At 42.5% G+C, this 26,657-nt stretch overlaps 1 protein-coding gene across 4 annotated transcripts in view; it reads right to left on the bottom strand.

The window, feature by feature from the left end:
* Nucleotides 1-26,657, bottom strand: part of ELMO1 (engulfment and cell motility 1) — a 660,529-nt gene that overhangs the window by 468,612 nt on the left and 165,260 nt on the right. For 2 of the 4 annotated variants that reach the window (XM_006832125.1, XM_006832127.1), the window contains exons 10-12: nt 22,828-22,878; nt 18,986-19,108; nt 16,921-17,052 (exon numbers count right to left, since the gene is read on the bottom strand). In XM_006832125.1, the coding sequence (XP_006832188.1) occupies nt 16,921-17,052; nt 18,986-19,108; nt 22,828-22,878 (306 nt within the window). Of the gene's footprint in view, nt 1-16,920; nt 17,053-18,985; nt 19,109-22,827; nt 22,879-23,901; nt 23,947-26,657 lie in introns of all 4 variants that reach the window. The other 2 variants (XM_006832126.1, XM_006832124.1) reach the window with 2 other exon arrangements.

The raw sequence follows: 26,657 nt of genomic DNA, 5'->3' as shown, positions 1-26,657 counted from the left end.
TTTCAGCACTTAAACTCACATGTGTAAAATGTGAAGACAGTGTGTGTCGTGTTTTATATCATGTAGCCCAAAGCATCCAAGAAAAAGCCTGCAGAGCCCCCACTGAGTCTGGGCGGTCTTCTGTTCACCATGGGTGGTGTCATGGCATCTCAGAACCATGATTCTCATCAATAGCAGAGACTATCTGAAAACACAGGCTCCTTCTGCTTCAAAATCCCTCTTCAGATTTATTGTAGTGAGGAGAAACAAAGGTAGAAAGAAAGAGGGCGGAAAAGTGTTCAAGAGTCTCAAGTGCTTCCTTCCATTAAAGCTGAAGTCTCCAACGACACCTCTGAAAACCTAGCTCCAAGAAATGACTACTTAAAAGCAAAAGCTGGAAAAGCTATTCTAAAAGATTCTACTTATCTGAGGAAAATATAACAAGACTCTGAGAGTTCAAGCTGCTCTGGGCCACTTCCCATCAACTGCTGCTTAGCTCCGAATCCTTCTGCTGCCCTCCCCATGCTGTTGTTGTCACACGTTTGTTGTGGTAGTTAAGGGTTTGTGTCAACTTCACTGGGCCAGGATTCTCTGTGGTTTAGCAGTTAAGATGTTGTTATCCCCTCTATGAGGGGATCTATTATAATACAACCAACCCCATGATGGGATCAACCTTAATGTGATATTGTAAATCCTCATGTCTATGATGTTGATGAGGTCAGATGCAATCTACCTGAATTGGTTGTATCTTGAGCCGATCTCTTTTGAGACATAAAAGGCAAGAGAAATGAGCTGAGAATGAGGGACCCACTGCCACCAAGAAAGAAGATCCGGGGGTGAAGTGCATCCTTTGGACCTGGGGTCTTTGTACTGTGAAGCTCCCGAGGAAGATTAATGCCAAAGCCCTTTGAACTGCAAGGTTGGAGGTTCAATCTCACCAGCTGCTCGTCGGAAACCCTATACAGGGTCATAGTCAGAAATGACTCAATGGCACTTAACAACAAAGGAAGGCAAGCATGGGCTTATAGTGTTACCACGTTGTTATTGTTAAGTGCCGTACAGTCATTTCCAACTCACAGCTCCCTGCATAGGGTTTCCGAGGAACAGCTGGTGGGTTTGAATTACAGACCTCGTGGTTTCCAATACCAGGAATCCAATACATTTGCCTTTTCCAGTAGATGGTTTCCATGTTAATGCAGAAAGATGTCAGTAGACTCATAGATCACAGAAAAGACTCATGACAGAATAAGGAAAAACAATTGAGAATAAACATTATCAGCCACAGAAAGCAGGCAAATTCACTTTCTGGAAATGCATTAGGAAGGCCAGCTGAGCTCCAAGACCTGGAAGGGTCACAAAGGGAGGCTGCAGGCTGCTCTGAGGAGACCCTGAGGCTCCAGTCTTTGTCCTATCATCTACAGACCCTCCAGACCAGATAAGGGGAGTAGCTCAGGACCAGGGTCTGGCTGTGAGCCAATGGCTGTCATTTTGCGCCACCTGGTGGCTGTTTCTGCCCCACCTCCACTAATGATTGGGATTTTTTCAGCCAGTTCAGATCAGTTCCACTCCCTGTAGGAACACGACTGGATGTAGAAATTATCAGGAAAGGGACCCTACTGCATTTCAGATGGGGGAGTGGAGTGTCTGATTAGAATGGACCAGAGCTCAGCATTAAGGAGCAGAATGGGAGATCTGGTTCCCCTGAGGGGCAGGCACACAGTCTCTGCCAGCAAGTTCCCCAACCTGAATGGGACGGGCATGGGTCTCAGAGATCCTACAATGTCACCAAAGAGGACAGGGCAGTCTGGGGGATTGGCCAGAGCTTCCTGGCAGAACACCCAGCCCACACTAGGACTAAGGTCCCTCCAGAGTACTCTGTGGCAAACTCAGAATTTCAGCAAGTGGGGATTAAAAAAAAAACACACTTTATTGTCTTTTTTTGCTTTTATAAACTATTGTCTCATCGATAAAATATTTAAAAGCAAAGAACTTTGTTAGAACTACTATCCCAATGATGAAATCATTGATATGGGGAAATGTGTGTCACTTTACAAACCTCTGATTTATCCTGTAGTTTCCAGAGACATCTTGTTGCAAAACAAGGGGACATGGATGGCAAACATGAGGAGAATTCTGACACTGCATTTCTTTGATTCCTGCAGATGTATTCTGGACTCTTACTAAAGCTGCCCTTGTATTCCGAGAATCGCATACTCAGTGACACACCGTTCCAATGCAAGTTGTTTTCTTGAGGAAATGAAGCTGACGAAAGGACCACTGGTAGTGCTGTGGGTTAAGCACTGGGCTGCAATCCAAACCCAGCAATCCATGAGACTAGAAGAGTCTGTCTGCCCCTTTAAACATTCAAAAGTCCCTCTGAGTTGCAGCCAACTCGAGATGGCTGTCGGTTTGGGGTATTTTGTTTCATTTTTAGATGACGACTACATAAAAGACACATCTACTCTGCATACTGACTTAACATAGAGTAATTTTAATGAAAATTCCCTAGATTTCAGGTATACTGTATTTCAGGGCAAAGAAGCCGTTTTAAGACAGTTTCTGGTTTTAAAAATACGTAAAATCATGGAGGCGGGATGAACCACTCAACGTATTGAAACACATTTTAAAACTTAAGCCAAAAATATCCTCGGCAGTCTTCTTAGAAATGAACAGTAGTTTCACTTCACAGTATTGCACTTTTTAAAGATATGCCTCCAGGGGATCAAACTGACAACCGCAACTTGAAAGATTAGACAGGAAATTTCGGGGACAGTGAGTTCATGTTAATAATGGAGCAGTGACTCGGGAAAGGAGGCTAGAATGGTCGCAAGACTTGAAGAAGGTAGTCAATGTCACTGAATAGTCTGTGCAGAAATTGAATTGGTGTGTTCTGGTGTGCATATTCTCAACAACAAAATTTAAAATAGTAATAAATACGTGAACCAAATCACAGTAGGTGGCAGTCAGCTGCCCCTACTCCCAACCCTATGAATTTCCACACTGTCCTGAACAGTGCTTATAAAGATTGCAGGTATCCGTTAACTTCTCCTAATACATCCATAAGCCAGGTAAGAGAAGGCTATCTTACCAATGCATCGCAGGGGACAGTCTCCTTTCCACAACTGATCCCTGCTCAAAAGCTCCACAGGGTCTTCAAAGGATATTTTAATTCCCTTTGAATTTTAATTTTTTTAAAAAAACTTTTTGTTGTGAATAAAGTGAAGGTTTCCAGAGAAGATCATCAGTTTTACACTCAACAAATCCTACACTTTGTTTCATCTCAATGATTGCAATTCTTTCCCTGCAACAACAGTGAACTTCCTCCCCGTGTTCTCAGATCCATTCCAGTCTTCTTCCCTTTCCTCCACAACTTTGTCCTTAGGTCATTGTTGACATTTTGATCTCGAATGATTGACCATTCCATGGCGAGCATACCTTACTAGTGTTGTCGTCCCTTCTATATACCTATCTACTGTTTGTCTGAAAATTGGACCACAAGGGTGGTCCAGTTTCTTTCTGACCAGTAAGACTGGTGTTGTGTGTGTGTGTAATTTTAAGTTTTGTTCCACATTTTCTCCCAGTATATCCTACTATGATCCCTTTGAGAATATTTGGGAGTGGTAGCTGGGCATCATCTAGTTCTTCTGGTCTCCGAGTCACGGAGACTTATATTCACATGGTCAAAGAGGCTACTGGACAAACTGATTCAAATTATCTTCAATTCTCATCATTCTTCTTTCTTCTGCACATGGAGAGACCAATAGCTGCACCTTAAATGGTCACTCGTGAGCTTTTAAGATCCCAGTCACTACTCACCAAGGAGTTCTGGTGTAGCATCGCAGGATAACCACTGGATTGCTAATGGCAAGATCGGCAGTTCAAACCTACCAGCTACTCCTGAGAATCCCTATACAGAATCGCTATGAGTAGGAACAGATTCAATGGCATTAAACAGTAACACCTCGCCAAAGCAGGATGCAGAATGTAGTCTTCTGGACTATGTTACGCCAACTGACCATGGTATCTTTAGCGTATGGCCCTGAGACCTGAGACTCAGCAACTCACTGACTTCAGATTTTTGATGTATATGCACCACCACATTCACAAGTATGTTAGGAGCAAAGGCAAATCCCCATATACAAGGATTTGTATATTTGTGGGTATACTCCCACTCCCCTCCCTTGCATACTCATTCAGCCTGTGTATCTGTCCTAGAACACTGTCCCGGGGATGTGTATATAACACTAGTTACCTCTGTCTCCTTTAACCATTGTATACCTCCCTGTGTCTTCCAGTCTTCATCATACTTCTACCAACCTCCCTCTCTTCTTGTATATTTCCCTCCTTGTCACCTGCTAACCAGTGAATTGCTCTCCCGTCCCTCTCATCCTTAGTAACCATCAAAGAATGTTTATTTCTTTTTTTTTTTTTCTTGAGTTTTTACAATAGTGGTCTCATACAATATTTGTCATTTTGTGATTGTCTAATTTCACTCTGCCAAGGTGTCCTGGTAAGGTGCTGTAGGTTAATGCGCTGGACTGCAGAGTTGGTTTGAACCGCAAGTTCAGCTGTTCAAGCTCACCAGTCGCTCCTCAGAAACCCTATACAGGTTTACATGGATTGGAACCGACTCGATGGCACTTCACAACAACAATGTCCTCCAAGGAGTTCTGGTGTGGTGCTGTGGGTTAAAGCATTGGACTGCAAGGTCGGCTTAAACCGCAAGGTTAGAGGTTCAAACTCACCAGAAGTTCCTTGGAAATCCTATAAAGGGTCACTAAGCATTGGAACAGACTCAACAACACTTAACAACAACAACATCCTCCAGGTTCATCCATGTTATGAGGTGTTTTTGCAGACTCCTCATTATTTTTCAGCATTGCGCTGTAGTCCATTGTGTGTATATGCCAAAGTTGGTTTATCCGTTCTTCTACTGACGATCATTTATGTTGTTTCCATCTTATTGCTATTGTGAATGGAGTTGCAATGAGCACCGTTGTTGTTGTTGTTGTTATTAAGTACCATTGAGTCAGTCCAACCCATAGCGACCCTGTATAGGGTTTCCAAGGAGCAGCTGGTAAGCTTAAACGATTGTCCTTGCAGTTCAAACAGCTTTTAGTCTGGCGCATTAACCCACAGCGCCATACCAGGACTCCACAATGAGCATGGGAGTGCATATATCTGCTGGTGTCACCAATCTTATTTCTTAGGGATACAGACCCAGCAGAGGGGTTTCTGGGTCAGAAAGCATTTCTCCTTCCCACTTTTTTAGGAAGCAAAGTACCGTTTTCCACAGTGGTTGAACCATTTTACAGTCCCACCAGCACTGTAGAAGGATCCAATTCTCTCTACACCCTCACCAGCATTTGTTGTTTTCTGTTTTTTAACTTTGTTATTAACGCTGGTGTAAGATGATATCTCATTGTTGCTTTGATTTGCATATCTCTAGTTGCTAATGATTGGGAACATTTCTTGCTATGTTTGCAGGCTGCCCGAATGTGTTCTTTGTCGAAGTGTCTGTTCCTGTCTGTTGTATATCGTACTGTTTATATATATCCGTTTTTAAACTGAGTTATCTTTTTCTCATATAGGTGGTGTCATTCTCTATACATTTTAGAGATTAGTCCCTTGTCTGATACCTCATCGCAATGTTTTGTTTTGTTTTGTTTTTCCCAGTTTTGAAACCTTTTGATACACATTTGTTGTTGTTAGATGCCATCAAGTCAGTACCAACTCATAGTGACCTTATGTACAGTAGAAGGAAACACTGTCCAATCCTGGGTCAACCTCACTACTGTTACCGTGCTTGAGTCCATCTATGCTGCCACTTGCCCAATCCATCTCATTGGGGGTCTTTGTAAGTGTCCAGTTTTTAGGAGGTTGCAGTCATCTATTTTGTTTTCTGCTATTTGTGTGTGTTTTAGCAATGTTTAATAGTGTACTTATGCCAAATACTGGTGGTGGTGGTGGTGGTTATGTGCCGGTGAGCCGCTTCCAACTCATAGAGACCCTGCATAGGGTTTCCAAGGCTGTAAATATTAACCGGAACAGAAAGCCTCATCTTTCTCCCATGAAACCACTGGTAGTTTTGAACTGTTGACCTTGAGATAAGCAATCTTACTTGTAAGCATTACACTACCAGAGCTCCTTGTGTCATGTATTAGAGCCCCTAAGTCTGTCCCTATTTTTTCACTGATGATCTTTATAGTTCTGGGATTTACATTTAGGTTTTTAATCCATGTTGAATTTGTTTTTGTATATGGTATTAACTACGGGTCTTGTTTTATTTTTATGTAAAGGATTTCCAGTTTTGCTGGTAGCACTTGTTGAAGAGACTGTCACTTCCCCATTTAATGGGTTTTGGCCCTTTGTCAAAGATCAGCTGACTGTATGTGGATGGGCTTATGTCTCAGTTCTCAGTCCTGTTGCATCTATGTATGTAGCTTTCATTGCACCAGTCCCTGGCTGTTTTGGCCACAGTGGCTTTGTAGTAGATTTTGAGTTCAGGAAGTGAGAGGCCTCCAACTCTGTTCTTCTTCTTAAGTAGTGTTTTGCTTATCTGAGTTCTCTTTTCGTTCCATACAAAGTTCATGATCAGTGTTTTTCACCTCTTGAAAGAATGATTTTGGAACCTGGATTATATCTACACATTGCCTTGGGTAGTGTTGTCATTTTCACACTATTAAGTCTTACTATTCACTATTACTTCCATTTTTGTAAGTCCCTTTTGGTTTCTTGTAGAAGCGTTTTGTAGTTTTCTTTGTATAGGTCTTTTGTTTCTCTGGTTAGATTTATTCATCTCTGGGGTAACTATTGTAAATGGTATCGTTTTCCTGATTCACTTTTCAGAGCTGTCTTTATTAGTGTAGAGGAATTCAACTGATTTTTTGTATGTTGGTCTTATAGTCTGCCATTTTGTTGAATCTTTCAATGAGTTCTAATAATTTTCTCGCTGAGTCTTTGGGATTTTCTATGTATAGGATCATATAAACTGCAAATAGACTTTAAAATTCTTTATTACTTGTCACACATTTGCACAGCCAACTCCCCTCCTGCTTTGCAACACTGGCCACTATAAATTATTTGCAGTTTTTCAAACACACATTGTTCTTTTGTCTTGAACTGTACTTCGACCTGTGTGCTTTCTCCTTGTCCACCTGGGACAATCTATGACTCTCACTTTTCTATATCAGTCTGTCACTGTACCACACAGTACTGGGAACCGTGCCAGCAATAATATGAATACATATTAATCATAACATCCTAATAATAACATCTAAGTCCAATCATTACTTACTGTGTGCCAGGCAGGGTTCTGAATAATTTACTAACAGTATCTACTAATGTTATTCAGAGTCCTGATGCAGCATTGCAGGATAAACACTAGACTATTAACTGCAAGGCTGGCGGTTCAAACCTACCAGTCACTCCTTGGAAACCCTATACAGGATCACCATGAGTTGTAAGTGACTTGACAGCACTAACAACAACAAATAATGTAATCCACACAACAAGCCTGCTGATTGCAACATTTACTACAACTATTTGAAATATAAGAAAACAAAAACATGTGAAGTCATTCAGTTTGTTGCTTGTGTGTGAGAGAATCAAGATTTTCAGACTGTTCTAAGAGGTAAGTCTAAGACATGTGGGATGAGAAGAAGCAACGGGTAACAGTGTTCCCTGGGAAACTGGAAGTCAGAGTCCAAGCCTAAACAGGATTTCACACTGTCACAATAATTGTTGAACCCAAATAGCATTTGGATGAAGGTACCTCCTTTTGTGATATGGGTATGGGCATGGAGGAGGGGGACATGCAGTTCTCTTCATTCCCTTATGTCTGTATTTAGGGAAAATGTATGTTAAAATGACACCCAGTGCAGCATATATAATTGTGTATAAGTACAAAGCTGTGGGTTAATGTGCTGGACTGCAAAGTTGGTTTGACCATCAAGGTCTGTGGTTCAAGACCACCAGTTGCTCCTAGGATACCCTGTATAGGGTAGGGTCACCATGGGTAGGAACCAACTCAACACACGTAATAACAACAACTTTGTATAAGGACTCTTAGTGTGGCACTGAATGGTAAGCACGGACTTAGAATCATAAAGCTGGTTGTTCAAACCCACCAGCTGCACCTTGCTAAGAGTTGAAACCGACTCAATGGAACCTAACAACAACATTGCACAAAAGGACACCCTGGGTGGTTAATGGGATTGCTGTTCATCAAAAGGTAGCAGTTTCAAGTCCATAAAGAGGGCCTCAGAAGAAACGCCTGGCTACATGCTTGCAGAAAAGCAGTCAGTGAAAATGCCATAAGGCACAGTTCCACTCTGACACACATGGGGTCACCAGGACTAAAAGACAGCTCAACCGTACCAGGTGGTCTTCTACCCAAAGTGATAGAATACTCTCTTAAAATGTAAATACGGGTCCTAATTCTGAAGTAATATTTCCCCCATTACCCACGGCCTTTTTCATCCCTCAAATCTTAGCCATTTTCTTTCTAGAACAAGCTGAAAATATTAAGAGAAATATATATCAAAGCTTTTCATTCATATTAAAGCATATTGTATTGTTCAGAAATGGTTTCTGAAAAGAACGAGTTTAGTTGGGCCCCTGTCTTGCTCAAGGAAAGCAGAGAAGAGTCAACAAGAAAAAAAAAAATATTTTTGAAAGCAGCCTTGTCCAATTTTAACATCTGCCTTGATTCCTCAGGGAACAGGAAAATGAAGTACAGACATCTCCTTTTTAATCCTCATCCAACAGACTGGACAAAAGCAATATTTAAAAAGAGAGAAGCTATAAATTTGAAATCAAGACAGACACATTCTGAAAGGGCTCACCAACGCTCTTTTACAGAGTACGAAAACATTTTTGCAATCTTGGGCCGTTACAATCCAAGTGTACAAGTCACACACAGACTTTCAAAACAAAGTCTTTCTAAAACTAAGAATCTGCCTCTGTTACACTGACAGGCACATCTGCCCTTCTGTGGTGTAGTCATGATTTAACATGTCTCTTCTAGCCCTACTCTGTGTTAACTCCCACCAAACCACTTTTTCCGGATTGGAGGGGGAGGGGGGAAATGCTGGTAGGACTGATTATATGATTCGGTGTCAATGACTGCTAACAAGGTTAAATGTCACTGTAAAAACCTGGGACTCCGCTGTGGGTGTAACATGAGCCATTTCAGAAGCAGGAATGGGACCCCACAGCATCTAGAAAGAGGAGCCGGCAGTGGAGGACTTCGTTTGGATCCTGAGATCCCTGCTCACTGAACCTCCTCCACCCAGGGACAGAAAGTGGTGGTACCAGAGGAGCGGTGGCAGCAGAACCAAGAATTGGAGCCTGTAAATCTGAGTCACCTTGAACAGGAAGCTTGCTTACAGAGTGAGGTACCTGCAGACACTTAATCCAGGGAGCCAACCCACAGAGCTGGAGCTCAGCACCTTCCAGTTTAGGGTTAGGGAGGAGTGGGGTGCCCTGTGGGTATTTCTTGGCAGCCTTAATAGACACTGGAACATTGCCTGAGCAAGGCAAAGGTCAGGCCAAGGGGCCTTGGACTGAGAGAAAGGCCTGCCTGGGAGCATGGCTGAGAAGTGACTATTCTGAACGGAAAAACTGTGCCCTGAGCATTTCTGATCCTAAATTTCAACCTGTTAACTTCCTTAATATGAGTCCTGGGGTGGTACTGTGGGTTCATTCATTACAGACTGCAAAGTCAGTTTGAACCGCAAGGTGGGTGGTTCAAGCTCACAAGCTGCTCCTCAGAAACCCTATACAAGGTCACTATGGGTCAGATCTGACTCGACAGCATATAGCAACAGCAACTTTGCTAATAAACCCCGTAATCCTGAGAGCTCTGTGTGGCCAGCTGAGAAGCAGAGTGCTGAGGGAGAGACATCTGGTGTCAGAATTGGTGAGGAAGGTGAGAGGGTGGAGGCATCTCTGACCACAGCCTCACAGGAATTGGCCTTGGGCTGAATTTGAATTTGATTCTCCTTCTTCCTTGTGAAATCAGAGGAGGTGAATCATTGCCCACACATCATATTTTCCTTACAAACTTCCTTAGAAGTTCCAATAAGAATATTATCCCAGACTACCCTGACATCCAGAGAAGACTACAGACACATGTCATTTTGAAACGCTCATTATTAACAGATTTTAGAATATTAAGGAGCTTTGTTTCAAAAGCAGATGCTTTCCTCTCCAATGGAGTGAGTCCGTGAATGGTACAGATGCTGACAGTGCTAACTGAAAGGTGGGGAGGCTCAAGTCCACTCAGAGATGCCTTGCAAGAAGGGCCTAGTGATCTCCTTACAAAAAATCAGGCATTGAGATCCTATGGAGCATAGTTCTCCACTAACACACATGGGGTTGCAATAAAAACGAGTCAACTTGATAACAACTAGTTTGGTTTTGATGTTCTGTATTACGATTATCACTCAAGCTGGTCAGGCACTGTAGATTGCAGGCTTAGAATTCTTCCATCAGAAAACTCTGCTCCACTGGGGTGCTGTGTCAAGAAGCAACGCAGGGGCCATCTGCTGTCTTCAGAGTGTTGTGACCCGTTATCTTTGAACAGACTGCTGTTTCCCTGCCTGGATGAAGCAACTACCCTTTGTGGTGTAGCAAATGTAAAAAGTTACCTATGATTTCTGCACTCCTGAAAGGAAGGGAGGGAAGGGACATTTGCTGAGTGCATCTTCTGTTCCAGGAACTGTGCTCCTTGCTGAGAGAGGGCCTCACAGGGCTCCTCAGAATAGCTGGCCCATTTCATTTGTTTGTTAAGTGCTGTCGAGTCAATTCTAACCCATAGTGACCCTTTATAGGGTTTCCAAGGCATAGCTGGTAAGCTTGAACAACCGACCTTGCACTTCAAAGGGTTGTTTCATGTTGTTGGTGTGTTGTTGTTAGGTGCCATCGCATAGCAACCTTAGGCACAGCAGAACGAAACACTGCCCGATCCTGGGCCAATCTCATTACTGTTGCCATGCTTGAGTCTATCGATGCTGCCACTTGGCCAATCCATCTCGTTGGGGGTCTTGCTGTTTTTCTTTGACCCTCTACCTTACCAAACATGATATTCTTCTCCAGCGACTGGTCCCTTCTGACAATGTGTCTGAAGTATGAGAGATGAAGTTTGGCCATCTTGGCCTCCAAGGAGCACTCTGGCTGCACTTCTTCCAAAACGGATCTATTGGTTCTTTTGGCAGCCCATGGCACTTTCAACATTCTCCTCCAACACCACAACTCAGAAGCATCAATTCTTCTACAGTCTTCCTTATTCACTGTCCAGCGTTCGCATGCATATGAGGTTATTTAAAATACCATGGCTTGGGTCAGGCGCACCTTAGTCCTCAAGTTGACATTTTGCTCTTCAACTCTTTAAAAAGGTCTTGTGTAGCAGATTTGCCTAATGCAATATGCAGTTTGATCTCTTGACTGCTGCTTCCGTGAGTGTTGATAGTTGATCCAAGAAGAATGAAGTCCTTGACAACTTCAATCTTTTCTCCATTGATAAGAATGTTATTTATTGGTCCAGTGGTGAGGATTTTTGTTTTCTTTACATTGAGATGTAATCCATACCGAAGGCTGTGCTCTTTTATCTTCATCAGTAAATGTTTTAAGTCCTTTTCACTTTCAGCAAGCAAGGTTGTATCATCTGCATATCGCAGGTTGTTAATGAGTTTTCCTCCAATCCTGATGCCACATTTTTCTTCATAGAACCCAGCTTCTCAGATTATTTGTTCAGCATATAGGTTGAATAAGTATGGTGAAAGAATACAACCTTGTCGCACAACTTTTTTTATTTTAAACCATTCAATGTTCCCATGTTCTGTTCAAACAACTGCTTCTTGGTCCCTGTACCAATTCCTCATGAGCACAATTAAGTGTCCCAGAATATTCATACTTCGCAATGTTGTCCATAGCTTGTCATGATCCACACAATCGAAAGCCTTTGCGTAGTCAATAAAACACAAGTAAACATCTTTCTGATATTCTCTACTTTCAGCCAAGATCCATCGGACATCAGCAATGATATCTCTCATTCCACGGCCTCTTCTGAATCCAGCTTGAAATTCTGGAAGTTCTCTGTCAATGTATGATTGTAGCCGTTTCTGTATTACCTTTAGCAAAACTTTACTCGCACGGGATATCAAAGAGATTGCCCTATGATTTCCACATTCCGTTGGGTCACCTCTCTTTGGAATGGGCACAAAAACGGACCTCTTCCAATCAGTTGGACAGATAGTCATTTCATAGGTGAGGTTACATAACTGGCTGACTGGCCCACAGCTTGTAAAGACAAAAGCTAAGAAGGAACCCCAGGCCCACTCCACTAAACAAAACCAGGCATTTGACACTTTCTAGACATTGACTTGGTGGTGGTGGTAGTTATGTGCAGTGGAGTCAGTTCCGACTTATAGTGACTCTGTACAGTGTTTCCGAGGCTGTAAAATTGACTTGGTGGTACAGTTAATAAGACGGTTGCTAACTGAAAGGCCTCAGATGAAAAGTCTGGCAAGCGTCTATCCAACAAACTGACCACTGAAAACCTTAAGGAACACACAGTCCTGCTCTGACACACGAGTTCGCCACAAGTCAGGAGTGACTCATGGACAGCTGTAAATCTGGGCATTAAATGCTGGTACTGTGGGTTAAATGTTGGGCTAGTAACTGAAAAGGTCAGGGGTTCAAACCCATTAGTCAATCCTGGGGAGAAAGACGAAGCATCCATCTGCTTCCTTAAAGATTTACGGCCTCTGAAACCCTCTGGATACGTTCTACTCTGTCTTAGAGGTTTGCTCTGAGTACACATCTACTTGATGGCAGTTGGATTTTAGAAGTGAAATGGAAAACAATTTTCATCTTGTGAACTGAGGCTTTCTTCTAAGAGATCAAAAGACGATCCTTGCATCAGACTACTCCTAGATTTCCAGAGTGCAGACAAGATTATTCCCTTTTCTATGCTCAAAGAGAAAGTAGATTAGGTTGCTTACAGTGTATCACAGAACTTTTGTAACCAGATTCTGACATCAGCTTCTAGCGTTACTACATATTGGTCACCAGATGGCGCACTGTGTCTGTGATTCAGATGACTGTCCTGAATTTCTGGTTGGGTGGGTGCTAAAAGCCACGTATCTGCTTGTCAAAGTTGCTGGGCAATTTCCAGCATCAGAAATCGTTACCAAATAGTCTAGCCAATGTTTCAAGTCTCTGATTCAAGAACGTGGCCTGGGAGAAGTTACAGGGGAGGAGAAGTTACAGGGGGAGGATTAAGATTTAAAACGAAAAAAGGGAGGAAAAAAAAAAAACCCAGAAAAGTACAGGGCATCAACACCCCTTTCTTTGCTGTTGTTGTTACTCCGCTTTGAGACTCTGCTCTTTCTAAAACGACTTTTCAAGACTTTAAGAAGGGGAACCACTGTAAGTGCTAAAGGTCTTTAAAACATATTAAACTAACTTTCAGTTGAAAAACAAAAACAAACAAACCACACTGGTCTTTATAAAATACTCACGAACCAGAACACTCACCAGTCACTGAAAATTAAGAGCAAGCTATACCTTAATAGCAAACTGGAGACGAAATTAAAAATAATGTTAAGACAATTGGAACTAGATTGAGAAAAATTACTCAGGTTTTGGCTCATGGAATACCCTGGTGGTTTCATACAGGAACAGAGCTTAAAAATAACAAGAGAGATGCTTCATAGGCCCCACCCCCATTACATGCACCTTTTATAGAGACCTAGAGTTCCTGGGGGGGGCGGGGGGGGGAGGTACAATCAGCCCTTTCAACACACAGAGGTACCTTGGGAGGGCACAGTTAGTTCTACTCTGACACACATGGGGTCACCATGAGTTGGGGCTGCCTTGACAATAACTGGGTTAACTAATCCAGAGACCCAGAACCTGTGAGTCATTGTGAGTATTCATTTCCTCTCCCCTCGGTTCTCAATACAACATGGCAGAAAGAAGAAACAACAGCGTGTCCTCGATCTGACTGCCCACAGGAAACACCACAGGGAGCTGGGGACAGACACCACAGGTCTTGGTGGAAGTGCATGCCGGGAACTCCACTTTGGCCCTTGGTCTGCACAGTCCAGATGTGCTAGTAATAGAGGCCGCGACAGGAAAAAGATGATGAAACTGCAGTCGCACATGCGCCCACTAGCACCCAGATTTCAACTGGGACAGGGTGTCAGAACCACTCGGGAGCTTTTTCCTTTTCTGAATAACACATGTCCTGCAATCTTCCCTGGAAATTCTGCCCTGACTTGAGGGCAAGAAAGGGCAGGTGATTTGGATCTGGCTTACTCACCATTGTTGTTGTTGTTGTTGTTATGTGCCGTGGAGTCGGTTCCGACTCATAGCGACCCTGTACAGGGTTTCCGAGGCTGTAAATATTTACGGGAGCAGAAAGCCTCATCTTTCTCCCGCGGAACCGCTGGTAGTTTCAAACTGCTGACCTTGTGGCTCACAGCCCAATTCGTAACCACTACGCTACCAGAGCTCCTTACAAGAGTAAAATCAGGAAGAACTGAGAATGAAGTGCAAAGAGGATCCGACCCTTCTTCCCTCCAGATACATTTCTGTTAAAGGATGCTGCCTTTTCACTTGAACCTGCACCAGCGGGAGAGCAGGGCCACATCCATCCAGAAACCTTGAATAGCCACACGCTCCAAGCAGATGGAATAGTCACCCTGTCCATGAGTCATGAAACTTTTTGCCAAAATATTTCAGTCAAGTTAATGAAAAGTTCAAGCGGAATGTCAAAGTCACATCAGAGATCATAATGCTATAAAGTTCATGTCATAGGTTTCTGTAAAATAAGTTTCAAAACTGAATATGCCCTGTTCAACAATTAATCTTACAATGACAGAGTAAGACTAACTGTAAAACCAATACCTTTTTACTTCTGGTTTAATTTCGTTATATGTTTTAAGACATACAACTAGTGAGACTAAGGAAAAGTCCCTGTGTTCTACTGCTGGTGGAAGCGGGTATTACTCAACATTTATGGAAAGCAACTCAGTAATAGCAAAAGCCTTACAAGTACATACCACAGAAATTACAACGCCACAGATCTATCCCAAGAACAGGACTGTGAGTGTGTAAAAACTGGGCTGCAATTTCACAACACTGAAACACTTAGCGAAATGACTTGGTTAAATCATAGGACGTTCAAATTGAAAAAAAACAAGAATCCTTCAGTAATGAAAAACAATACATGTTTACTGATATGAACACATTTTCAAAGAATATTCCCATAAAGACAAGAGTCCCAAATAACACAAAAAGCACAATGTCATTTTTGTAAAACTATGTATAAAAACATGTATAAAAATTTTGAAAAAATATTTGTGTGTGTGTTGTGTGTATGTTGTTGTTGTTATGTGCCGTGGAGTTGGTTCCAACTCATAGCGACTTTGTACAGGGTTTCCAAGGCTGTAAATCTTTACAGGAGCAGAAAAGCCTTATCTTTCTCCCGCGGAACAGCTGGTAGTTTCAAACTGCTGACTGTGAGATTAGCAGTCTGCTTCGTAACCACTACGCTACCAGAGCTACTCGTGTGTGTGTGTGTGTGTATGTTGTTGTTGTTTAGTGCTGTCGAGTCAGTTCCAACCCATAGCGACGCTGTTAAGGATTTCCAAGGCTGTAAATTTTTACAGAAGCAGAAAGCCTCATCTTTCTCCCACGGAGCAGCTGGTAGTTTTGAACTGCTGACCTTAAAGTTCGCAGCCCAAATCGTAACCACTACTCTACCAGAGCTCTCTATCTATCTATCTATCTATCTATCTATCTATCTATCTATCTATCTATCTATATATCTATAGTTACATGTTGGTAAGTTGATTCCAACACATAGCGCAACTCTGGTTAAGGAGCAACTGGTGAGTTTGAACCACCAACCGTGCAGTTAGCAGTCCAGCAGATTGAGAAATCTGGGAAGATTAAAGGAATCCTGGTGTAGTGCTATGGGTTAATGTGCTGGACTGCAAAGTCAGTTTGAACCACAAGGTCAGCAGTTCAATCTCACCAGCCCCTCCTCAGAAACCCTATACAGGGTCACTATGGGTGGGAACTGATGATTGAAATCTAGGGACGCAAGATCAGCGGTTCAAACCCACCAGCCTCTCCTCAGAACCCCTAATCAGGAAGGTTATGAGTCAGAAATGACACAACAGCAGTTACAATAAAAACAACTCAAGGAAAGGTATTTCAACTTATAAAACAATGCCTGGATTTGAAATCCTGTTTATGCAAATAAACAAGGTCTCAGTGGAGACCCAATAGTACACCTCCAGAATTTGAGATTAGATCAGGTACAGTCACTCAGAAATACCATAGGGATTAGAGCAAGACCAAACTACAAGTAGAAACCAGATCACCAGGCTCTCTTCAGGGCAAACTCACTCCTAATTTGACACTGAAAACAGCAACAAAAACCCCTAATACCCACAGCAAGAACAGGCTCTTAAGGAAAATGTAAATTACATGTATCTCCAAGTAACTGAATGTCATGTACCTCTTAGATATATTTTGATATACAGGATCAGTTTAATCACAAACACAATAAAAGCTACCCGTCTGGCCTCCACCATGCATTCAATTCATACAGAACCGTAAACATCTTGTGCAGGGGTTTTAATGAAGTGTAGATCCACTCTGGGTTAACTACTCTTGGTTACACTTAATCAGAACTGAATAAACAAACTCGGTATTAGTCACACTTGTGCAAGTTATTCCATTTCGCCGAGTCCAGAAGAGGTTTCCATGTGATCTTGTTTAAATCAGCTAAACATCTGGCCGATATGGAAACTATTCTGTAAGGCACAGGAGGACCACACGCTCTGAGAAGACATGAGCTATGAGGCTGAGGTCAGGCCCAGGGATGCTGGAAGGAGCAAGTTTATGGAGAAGACTACTTACAATGAAGCCAAGCTTTTTATAATCCCGGGTGTACATGGACTTGCGCTTCTCCATGCTGCCACTGTTGTTATTTGGCTCAGACTCGGCATCAAAAGCAATTCTTCGAAGTTCAAAGATGATGTCTCTCTGAGCCTGAAGGAATTAGAAGACAAAAATAAAAGGGAGATCTTGCTTTCCTTTTGTGGCATTACATAACCTCTCTCTAATCCCAGGTCTGGATGAATCTGCATTTATGCAAAAGAAAAACAGATGAAATAAAAGGCATCCAATATTCTAAATCAGGGCTTGTCTTCTTCCTGCTACAAGCCCTGCTGGTCAGCCCTGACTTTTTTCCACAATTAAACTCACAGCTGAATCATTTGGAGTGTTAAGGACTGTCCCAGTGCTTTTCTAAGCGAGAGCCACAGATAGGATGGAAGGGTTACGGCTGGAGAAGACCAAGCTAGAGAAACTTGGAAGAAACAAAACTTACGAATAGCATTCAAGCTACAAAGGGGTCCCTCTTATTTCCACTAGAAGGGACTTCCCGCCCGGAAACGAATTCAGCATTAAAAGAAGAGGAAGGGTTTCCAAACAGGGAGGTTGTTCTGCAGTAAGACGCATTGTTCTCCATCACTGGAAGTCTCAAGGTGATAATGTCCTCTCTCTCTGGGCTGACTACTCATGGCCTTGCCAAAAATGCGGGGGCATACTGCATAGCCTCTGCGAGCCTCCCCATGGTTCGTAATCACATGGCCTCCTGCCATGAATGAAATGCCGCAGTAGTTCCACACTTCGCATGAGCCGTTCACATCTGCAATACATCAGGTCCTCACGTGCCAATAATTGAGTGTTTTTCTTTCCAAACCTGCAGCGCTATGTAAGTTGAAAATGTGCTTCAACAGAGCTCCCAGCTGTTTCTGGAAACTCTACCCGACACAAGTAGAGTTTCCAAAAAAGTCTTGTGAGAGGAGGCACAATACTTCAAGTACAATAGCCAGAATCCTAGCAGAGAATTATAATCTATAGTCAACTGACACAAATGCAAGCCCTTAAATCAGATTTAACCTGGGACTCTGTTCTGACCACAGATCACTGGAGAATGGAAATGACTTTTGTAACCTCAGAATCAACACCACACTGAGCTACCAAGTGGGCCTAGTTGTCTGTGAATTTGACAGCAAAACCATTACTCAAGGTATAAGGACAAAGGGTCAAGGTCTGGACTCTAATCAAAAGAAAGGGAGAATATGAATGTATTGGGGTCAAATCTAAGAATCATGTTATTTTATTCTTTATCCAGCTGTGTTAACTGGCATGGAAGCAGCCAATGAGTCATGGTGGTCCCATTCAGGATGGAACAGAACACTGCCTAACCCCGTGCGACCCTCTGACTGGCTGCAGGTCAGACCACTGTGATCATGATGGCTGTCAGTCGCTGATTTTCAGAAGTTCACCAGGACTTTGTTCCTTGTTCCATTTTGTCTAAAAGCTCTGCTGAAATACATTCAGAATCATAACACACAAGCCTTTGGTGAAAGGCTAGTGGTGGCTATGAGTGAGGCACACTGGCTGGGAGTCAAACCTGGGTCTCCTACTTGTAGGGTGAGACTCCTACCATTGAATCATCACTATCGCTTTTCTAATTTGACCCTGTTAACTCACAGCGACTCTGTATGGGGTTCCAAGGAGCACCTGGTAGATTTCAACTGCCAACCTTGTGATTCGCCATCCAGAGCTGACCATACAGCGCCACACCAGAAGTCCAATTGGACCCTGTTGGTGTTGTTAAGTGGTGTCGAGTTGATTCCAACCCATAGATAGTGATCCTGTATAGGGTTTCCAAGGAGCAGCTGGTGAGCTTGAACCACTGACCTTGCAATTCAAATGGCTTTGCAGTCTAGCACATTAACCCACAGCTCCACACCAGGACTCCAACTGGACCCTAGATTCACCTAAATTTTACGTTCCACGTCTCCAAATTACTATCATCCAATAACTCCTGGTTTCAGGGTAGCCTACAGAAAAGCTTTTAGTGACACTCTCTCCCCATTGTGTGTTTGCCTCGTCGTGTACCAGCACTCACCTGATCCTGGGGGTCCATCTTGGTCATCATCCTGTCTTCCAGGAGGTTGAAGGTAAGCACCTGGAGCACATAGAGCTGGTGGGCCATTTCATTGTTGATGGCTCGCTGGGCTCGGATGACATGCTGGGGAGAGCGTTCACGAAATCCATCAAAAGGGAAAGACAGGAAAAGCGAACAACAAATGCCAACCACCCTCACGATGCTAAGGAGAAGCTGAGAAGCTTTCAATTGGGGTGCAGAGGAGGTGGGCTGGTGGAGACACCTTCAGAAGAAAGGTGGAGGTAAAGGTGAATTCAGTCCCACTTTAGGGCCCATTAAGTTTCCTGAATTTTAAACCAGGATTTCAGAGAAGATGTACCATGTGGAGGAGAGTGGAAAAGGACAAGGCACTGGAAATACACTGTCATTTCAGCCTCTAAATCAAGAGACAGATGTTCCAGAAACAGGAGTCTCTTGTGAAGGGAACTGTGGGTTTCTAGAACAGAAGCATTCCTCACATGCAGCGGTACAATAAACATGGTGAGTCAGTATCCCCCCAAATTCTGCCATTGTCATACCCTAGGGCTGTCCCTGACAAGTGACCCCACTGTTCAATGGGGATACATTTTTAAAACTACCTATATGAGAGGGTTTCAAAGAGCTTGTGGGGAAATTCCATTATTTTTTCATTCTTTTCCACCAACTTTTTGAAACCCCCTCATGTATTAAGTCTGCAGTTAATTCACTGTGGAAACTATACAGGGGCCACCGCTGTGATAATACAGTGAGCAGATTCATGAGCACTAGTTTGCTCACCTGCTAACAACTGAATGAGAATAAAAAGAACCTTCCCCATGGAAACAGAACCGAAAATGCAGCAAATATAAAAGGAATGTCAGCAGGACTAGATTCATGAGCCTATGCTTCCACCAGATCTGGATCTTGAACCGATAGTTGCCACAAATCCAAGTAATTGCATTAATTCAATTACCACTATTACTTAATTGCCACTAATTGTAATTAATTGAATGCCAAAGTCAACTAATTCAACACTTGGACCAAACAGACATGGTCCTTGGCAGCGACCATAGCCGTTTCTAAATGATGCCAAAAAACCAGTCAATGTGGTGAAACAACCCTTCAAAAACCAGTTATTTTGAAGGTGCAAGGAGCCAACAAAAAAAGCTCTGGTAGCATAGCGGATTGTGAGCTCGGCTGCCAACTACAAGATCAAGATCCGTAGTTTGAATCTACCAGTTGCTCCATGGGAGACAGATAAGGCTTTCTGCTCCTGTAAAGAGGTACAGACTTGGAAAGCCTATACAGGGTCACTGTGAGTCAGAACAGACTGGGTGTCATACAGTGACCATCACCACTGGACCCAACAAGGGCTTGTGCTCTAAGACTTTTCCCCTCCGTACTCTGATGTTGCTAGTCTGCAGACTGCTGTTTACTGATTCTAACTGACAGTTCAGCGTGAGGCAGAGCTACTGATATAAAAAATATGCAGTATTCAAGAAAAAAAAAAAAAATCAAGGCTAGAGGAGGTCCACACCTCTAAGGTGCTTCCTAGGCTCTCCACCCACCACCCCATTCTAGCACATACCGAGGCGCTATATCCTTTCAGTAAGCACCACACACCAATAGTTACTTTAAAAAAAAAAAAAAAAAAAAGAGGGTTGGGGGAAGAATGAAGGCAAGGGGATCAGTAGGGAAATCAAACTAGGAAGTCATAGGCCATTCCGTCTTCAGAACAGGATGCTAACTGGCAGTGCACATTTACTGAACAAAATGCATGGGTCCTCACATATCTGCACTTCAAGTTCATACCAGGGTGCCAACAGTGAACTGCCAGCCCTCCAATTCTCATAAAAATGTCCCACTGATCTTTGAGATGACTCTTTTCTCTGGGCATTCTATCCTCAACTGCCAGAGCATATTAATATCAAGAATAGGGTCAGGCCTTCAGGGTCCAACATTTATAGCCCTGCCTCCATCCCCCGATTCCCCCCACCCCTCCCCATGCAACACCTGCACTGCACTACTTTAATGTCACAGCTTCTACTTTGATTGAAGCCCGATATAACAAATCACCACATTAGAAATTCTTCTGCATTTCCTACAAAACCATCACTGAACCTAGAATCTGTTAGGTTGCTTTACTAAGACCCATTCAGATTCTAGTTTCATGAGAAAGAAGTTTGCCATGCCATCCCTGAAGAACTTGGGTACTTCTTTTTATCAAAGACTAATTACATTCACAGCTTTCTCTTTATCTGTGACATTCAGGAAGCTTCAAAATCAAACTTTTTGAAAAATTGCACTATGGTCTGCGGGTTCTAGAACATTTATTTCCTTTGTCCTTTTAAGCTTTTTACTTTCTAATGACCTCATTACACTGGAATGTGTGCATTTGATTATAAGCTCTCCTTGAAATGATACAAGCAGAAATCTCTTTTTCAAATGAAAACCAATGACACTTGTTTCTTTCAGTCCTGGGTTAAAAAGTCAAGTAGCAGATGAGGCCTCGGGAGACTTTGCTATTTGATTTATTTCTAAATGACTTTAAACAGTCACAATGAAACATTTCAAGATTCTTTTTCATCTAGGTTTACGATCCATCTAGCATTGCAATTAATGAATGAATTTCATGTATGTCTCTCCTGACTTTCTTTCTCTTAATACAAAGACTTGGGAAAATGATGATCAAAATGTCAGGACTCCTCTCAGGACATGGAATGTTCTAGGCTAGCTCCTTCACCACACACAGTTAAAGCTCATGTTGTTTTTTTTTTGTTTTGTGCCATTGAATTGGTTCCAACTCATGGTGGCGGTGTGCCATGGAATCGGTTCCAACTCATAGCGACCCTGTACAGGGTTTCCAAGGCTGTAAATCTTTTCAGGAGAAGAAAGATTCATCTTTCTCCTGTGGAACTGCTGGTAGTTTCGAAGTGCTGACCTTGAGATTAGCTGCCCGACTCATAACCACTACGCTACCGACTCATAGCCACCCAGCATAAGGTTTCTGAGGCTTTTTAAATCTTTGCAGGAGCACAAAGCCCTCATCTTTCTCCTGCAGAGCAGCTGGCAGGCTTGAACTGAGGACCTTGTGGTTTGCAGTCCAGTGCTTATGATATGGAACTACTGCATTCACCTCCAAGTTCATACTGATGGATATTGTTAAATCAAGGAACCCTCATTTCCTTGTTGTTAGTAGTTACTACGTGGATCCCAACTCACACTGACCCCATCTGTACAGAGTAGAACCATGCTCCCCAGGGTTTTCAAGGCTGTGACCTTTCAGAAGTAATTATCAGCCGTGTCATCTAAGACGCCTCTGGGTAGGTTCAAACACCAACCTTTTGGCTAGTAGTTAAGTGCTTACCCATCTGCTTACACATCAGGCTGAAATACAACCCTTAAGCTATGGTCAGTGTAATAAACCTGTCCCTTTCATGAGAGATTTCCAACTCAACCTGCCCGCAGATATTCCCTTTTTCTATTCCTTTCCAGCAGTTCTGAGTCCTGGTGTGGCTCTGTGGGATGATGCACAGGACCATAAGGTCTGTTTAAACCACAAGGTCGGCAGTTCAAACTCACCAGCTGCTCCTTGGAAACCCTGCAAAGGGTCCTACGGCTTGGAACTGACTGGCATTTAACAACAATAACAGAGCAGTTCCGGTGATTTCTCCTACCCATCTCATAAGGCAATTAATTCTGTCTAGGAGAGCTTGCTTTCTCCCGATTCCAAAAGCACACTTTTTCCTCTTCTGTAACTGCCCTGCTGCTTGCCACAGAAGAAACCATAAACTAAAACCAAAAGAGGAGGATAATAACACATACGTCAGCATAAAGTTACTCACGGTTAAAATGATGGAACGCAGCTGCTTCTGAGCCAAAATATTCGCCATCTCCTGTTGAAGGAAAAAACCAACACAAAAGCTTAGGTTAGAGACATACATTTCATTTCAACAGGATCCAAATGGCTCCGTTCTGGGGTGCGCTTCACAACTGTGTATAGCAGTATTTCACATGAAACAGTAAATTCACGCAGGTAGTTTATTCCAATTCTTTCTCAGTGTCCCCCTTTAGATTACAAAGCCATGTCCAGAAGCACAGGAAGGAAATGCAGCACTTGTACACTTAGTAGAATTTCCTCTGGCCAGAAAATAGGTGGTTACTACATAGAACTCAAACACTCCAAATGAAAATGATGGTTCTCCATCCGAAAAACTTCTTGGTTTTTATGAAATTATCTACACACAGAAAGACTTTACTAGGTAACACATGCCTATACACAAGTGATCCCAATATTGGAGAAATATCACTTTAAAGACTCAAATCTTCGAATAGCCATTCCATCTTCATCTGTACAAAAGCAAAGTGCATTCTAGCCCCAACACACCTCAGGATTTGGCAGTCGTCTATGCACATGACTAAAGTATGCCTTTCTGGGCAGCCGCTAAGCTACAGAATCCACAAGAACAGCATCAGACTTCAGTCCTACCTGTTGTGCTTTGTATTTTGGCCTGTCTAGCAGAGGGAGTGATTGTAATAAAGAAAATTGTTCACAGACCCCTAAAGTACAGACAAACAGATAGTAAATGAAAACCCAATAGGTGAGTACAGTTTAGGTGCAAATATTCAAAAATTAAAATACTGCTCATATTCATGAAGGCATGTGAACATTTTTGGGTTTGTTTTTAGGGGCTGATTTGGCTACTTTTACTGAGTAGAGAGGAAACTAAACTATGATCAACATACACAACTATGAACTCTACCAAGGCTACAAGTGACTTGCAGGAAGCAAGGACACCCCAGAGCCAAGGGTGAAGGGAAGTACAGGAAGCACACAGGCAGGTCGACAGAGCAGATGGGAAGGAGGCAGCAGGGGCGGGCTGACTTTAAGCTGACAAAGGGAAACATGGTTGACTTACAGTCAGAGGACAATCAAGGATGTCAGTATCGCTCTCTACATCAAGCTAACGGCGTCACCACAACAACAGAAAGGAAAGGCAAATGGGAGAGAAGAGGAGTGGAAATTCAGTGCACTCTGATAGAGATTGACAGCTTTATTTCTGTACCCCTGCTGACCCACTCCTTTGAAGAGAAGAGAATATTAATACTACAAGGTCGTTCCAAAAGACTAGCCGGCATTCAAGTCAAAATGCAAAGTTAGTTCTTCTCCGAAGCTTTGGAACTAAGAAATCAAGGGCAATAGTACAGTCAGACACACACCTAGTGGTTATTCTGAGGAACCTGTCCTTGTACAGGGCTGAGAGAGCCATGAGTGCTTCCTGAGCTAAATAGAAAAGTCCATTTTCCCCCCTGAACGGATGACAAACAAAAGCCCCAAAAGACACCACCATTCTTTCAATTTCTGTGATTTAAGAAACTGGAATTGCTACCAAAAAAAAAAGGTCTCCATTAAAAAAGAGAGAAAAGGTATTCTTCTCTGAGCCAATTATGTATGACACTTTATGAGATTTAAAAATTAGTGAAAAGGGAGACTATATTTCCAGCAATTGTAATTATCTATTTATGATATTGATCTTCTGATTAAGATTGTGGGTACCTCAAGGCTATGAAAACTGTCATTTTCACCTTGGTATTTATTCCAAGCCCAAAGCACAATGCCTGGCACAGAGCAGACAATAAATGTTTGATAAGGAATGAATGAATATTTTATGCTGCTCTTCCAAAGAACAGGAGTTTGATCAGAGAGAAAATATAACTCCATGATTTTTTTTTTTTTTTTAATTCCAATACCAAGGAATTGTTTCAGTAAACTTTAGAATCTATGGGGGAACAACTGATAGCTTTACAATGATAGAAAAGTAGGCACAGATATATTGACATGAAAAGATGTCTATAAGACATTTCGTTTAAGAAGTAGTTTTAAAACATAGTGCATATAGGAAGCTCACATTAGGTGAAACAATCACACCTGTGGAAAAGTATGTGTATAGAGTAAAGCAGGAAGGCCCATCACGAAAGTCACAAAGTAGAAAGTGAATGAATCGGTTTCCTATGAGAAAGCAACATTGGGAATTCTTATAGAGTCTTCCTTTTGAACGTGTATTTTCTGGATTTTCTACCAAATCTTATGACTTTTTTTTTTTTTTTTAATGAAATAATACTTTTCAAAACCATAAATATTTGTAGAGAGGTTTGGAAGGGATCTCACCAAAAGATATGCCATTTAAATGGCAAACTGAGTGACAAAAAATAATTGTAAGGAAAAGGACCCATTTATCCTTCAAGCTGTAACTGTTGCCACCACAAAACAAGTGCACGCCTTCCCTTCATCTGTGGGTCAGGAAGCAAAGTCAGGAAAGGCAGATGCTCCTACATCCTTTAAGAGTGGGAAAGCCCAGGGAACCCCCAATGGTGGGCTCCAAAGAAGAGAAAACTACACACCAAGCAACAGTACATGCTTGGCCCAGTGCGTTCTCTGTGTTGTTTGTTGCCTTCAAGCTGGCTCTAACTCTTGGCAACCCCATGTACAATAGAATGAAACACTGCCCAGTCCTGCCCAATCTTCATAATTGCTGCTAAGCTCAAGTTTCTTATTGTGTCTCCTGTTCATTTAAATTGCCTTCCAATCTAGGGGGCTCATCTCCCAGCACTATCGCTGATGTTGTTGTTAAGTGTCATCAAGTGGGTTCCAACTCATAGCGACCCTGTGTAGAGTTTCCGAGAGGCAGCTGGTGACTTTGAACTGCTGACCTTGTGCTATATTGGGCAATATTCTGTTGCGATCCGTAGGGTTTTCACTGGCTAATTTTCAGAAGTACATTCTGAAGTAATTTGCAGGCTTTTATTCCTAGTCTGTCTTAGTCTGGAAGCTCTGCTGAAACTTTGGAGTTCACTACAGTGGCTCTGCCTGTATCTGAAATACCAGTGGCTTAGCTTCTACCATTATAGTAACACACAAGCTGTCAATGTATGACAAACTTGACAGGTGGGTGGTAGGGACGCTCAGTAAGACTTTCAAAATAAATGCAAAAGAAAATAATGAAAATGTCTTTGCCAACTAAAAAAAAAAAAAATCTGCCTAGAGAATGTTTTAATCCATAAAGGCAGATCTAAAGCATGCTGTTGTTGTTGCTAAGTGCTATTGAGTTGGTTGGCTATCCTGTATAGCATTGGTCTGTTAACCACAATGTCAGCAGTTCAAACCTACCCGTGGTTCTGCAGGAGAAAGACAAGGCTGTCTGCTCCGTAAAGATTTACAATCTCAAAAACTCTAAGGAGCAGTTTTACCCTGTCCTGTAGGGTGGCAATGACGCAAAGGGTTTGGTTATTTTTTTGTCTTTATTTTTGTTTTTGTTTTAATGGCTACTAACATGGTAAGAGAAGCACTGAGCTACTAACCACAAGGTTAGTGGTTCAAACTCACCAGCCACTCCTCGGAAACCCTATACAAGGTTGCTGTGAGCCGGAACTGACTCAACAGCACTTAACAACAACAATGATGTTCAGAATGATTTCATGTGTTTGTTGTTGTTGTTAGGTGCCATTAAGTCAGTACTGACCCATAGCGACCTTATGCAGAACGAAACACTGCCCGATCCTGAGCCAAGCTCACTACTATTGCCATGCTTGAGTCCATTGATGCTGCCACTTTGCCAATACATCTCATTGGAGATCTTCCTCTTTTTCCCTGACCCTCCACCTTACCAAACATGAT

Source organism: Chrysochloris asiatica, unplaced genomic scaffold (genome assembly GCF_000296735.1).
Source record: "Chrysochloris asiatica unplaced genomic scaffold, ChrAsi1.0 scaffold00006, whole genome shotgun sequence".
In the NCBI taxonomy this organism is placed as follows: Eukaryota; Metazoa; Chordata; class Mammalia; order Afrosoricida; family Chrysochloridae; genus Chrysochloris; species Chrysochloris asiatica.
The sequence above is the reverse complement of the archived record's forward strand: the minus strand, read 5'-3'. Positions and strand labels throughout refer to the sequence as shown.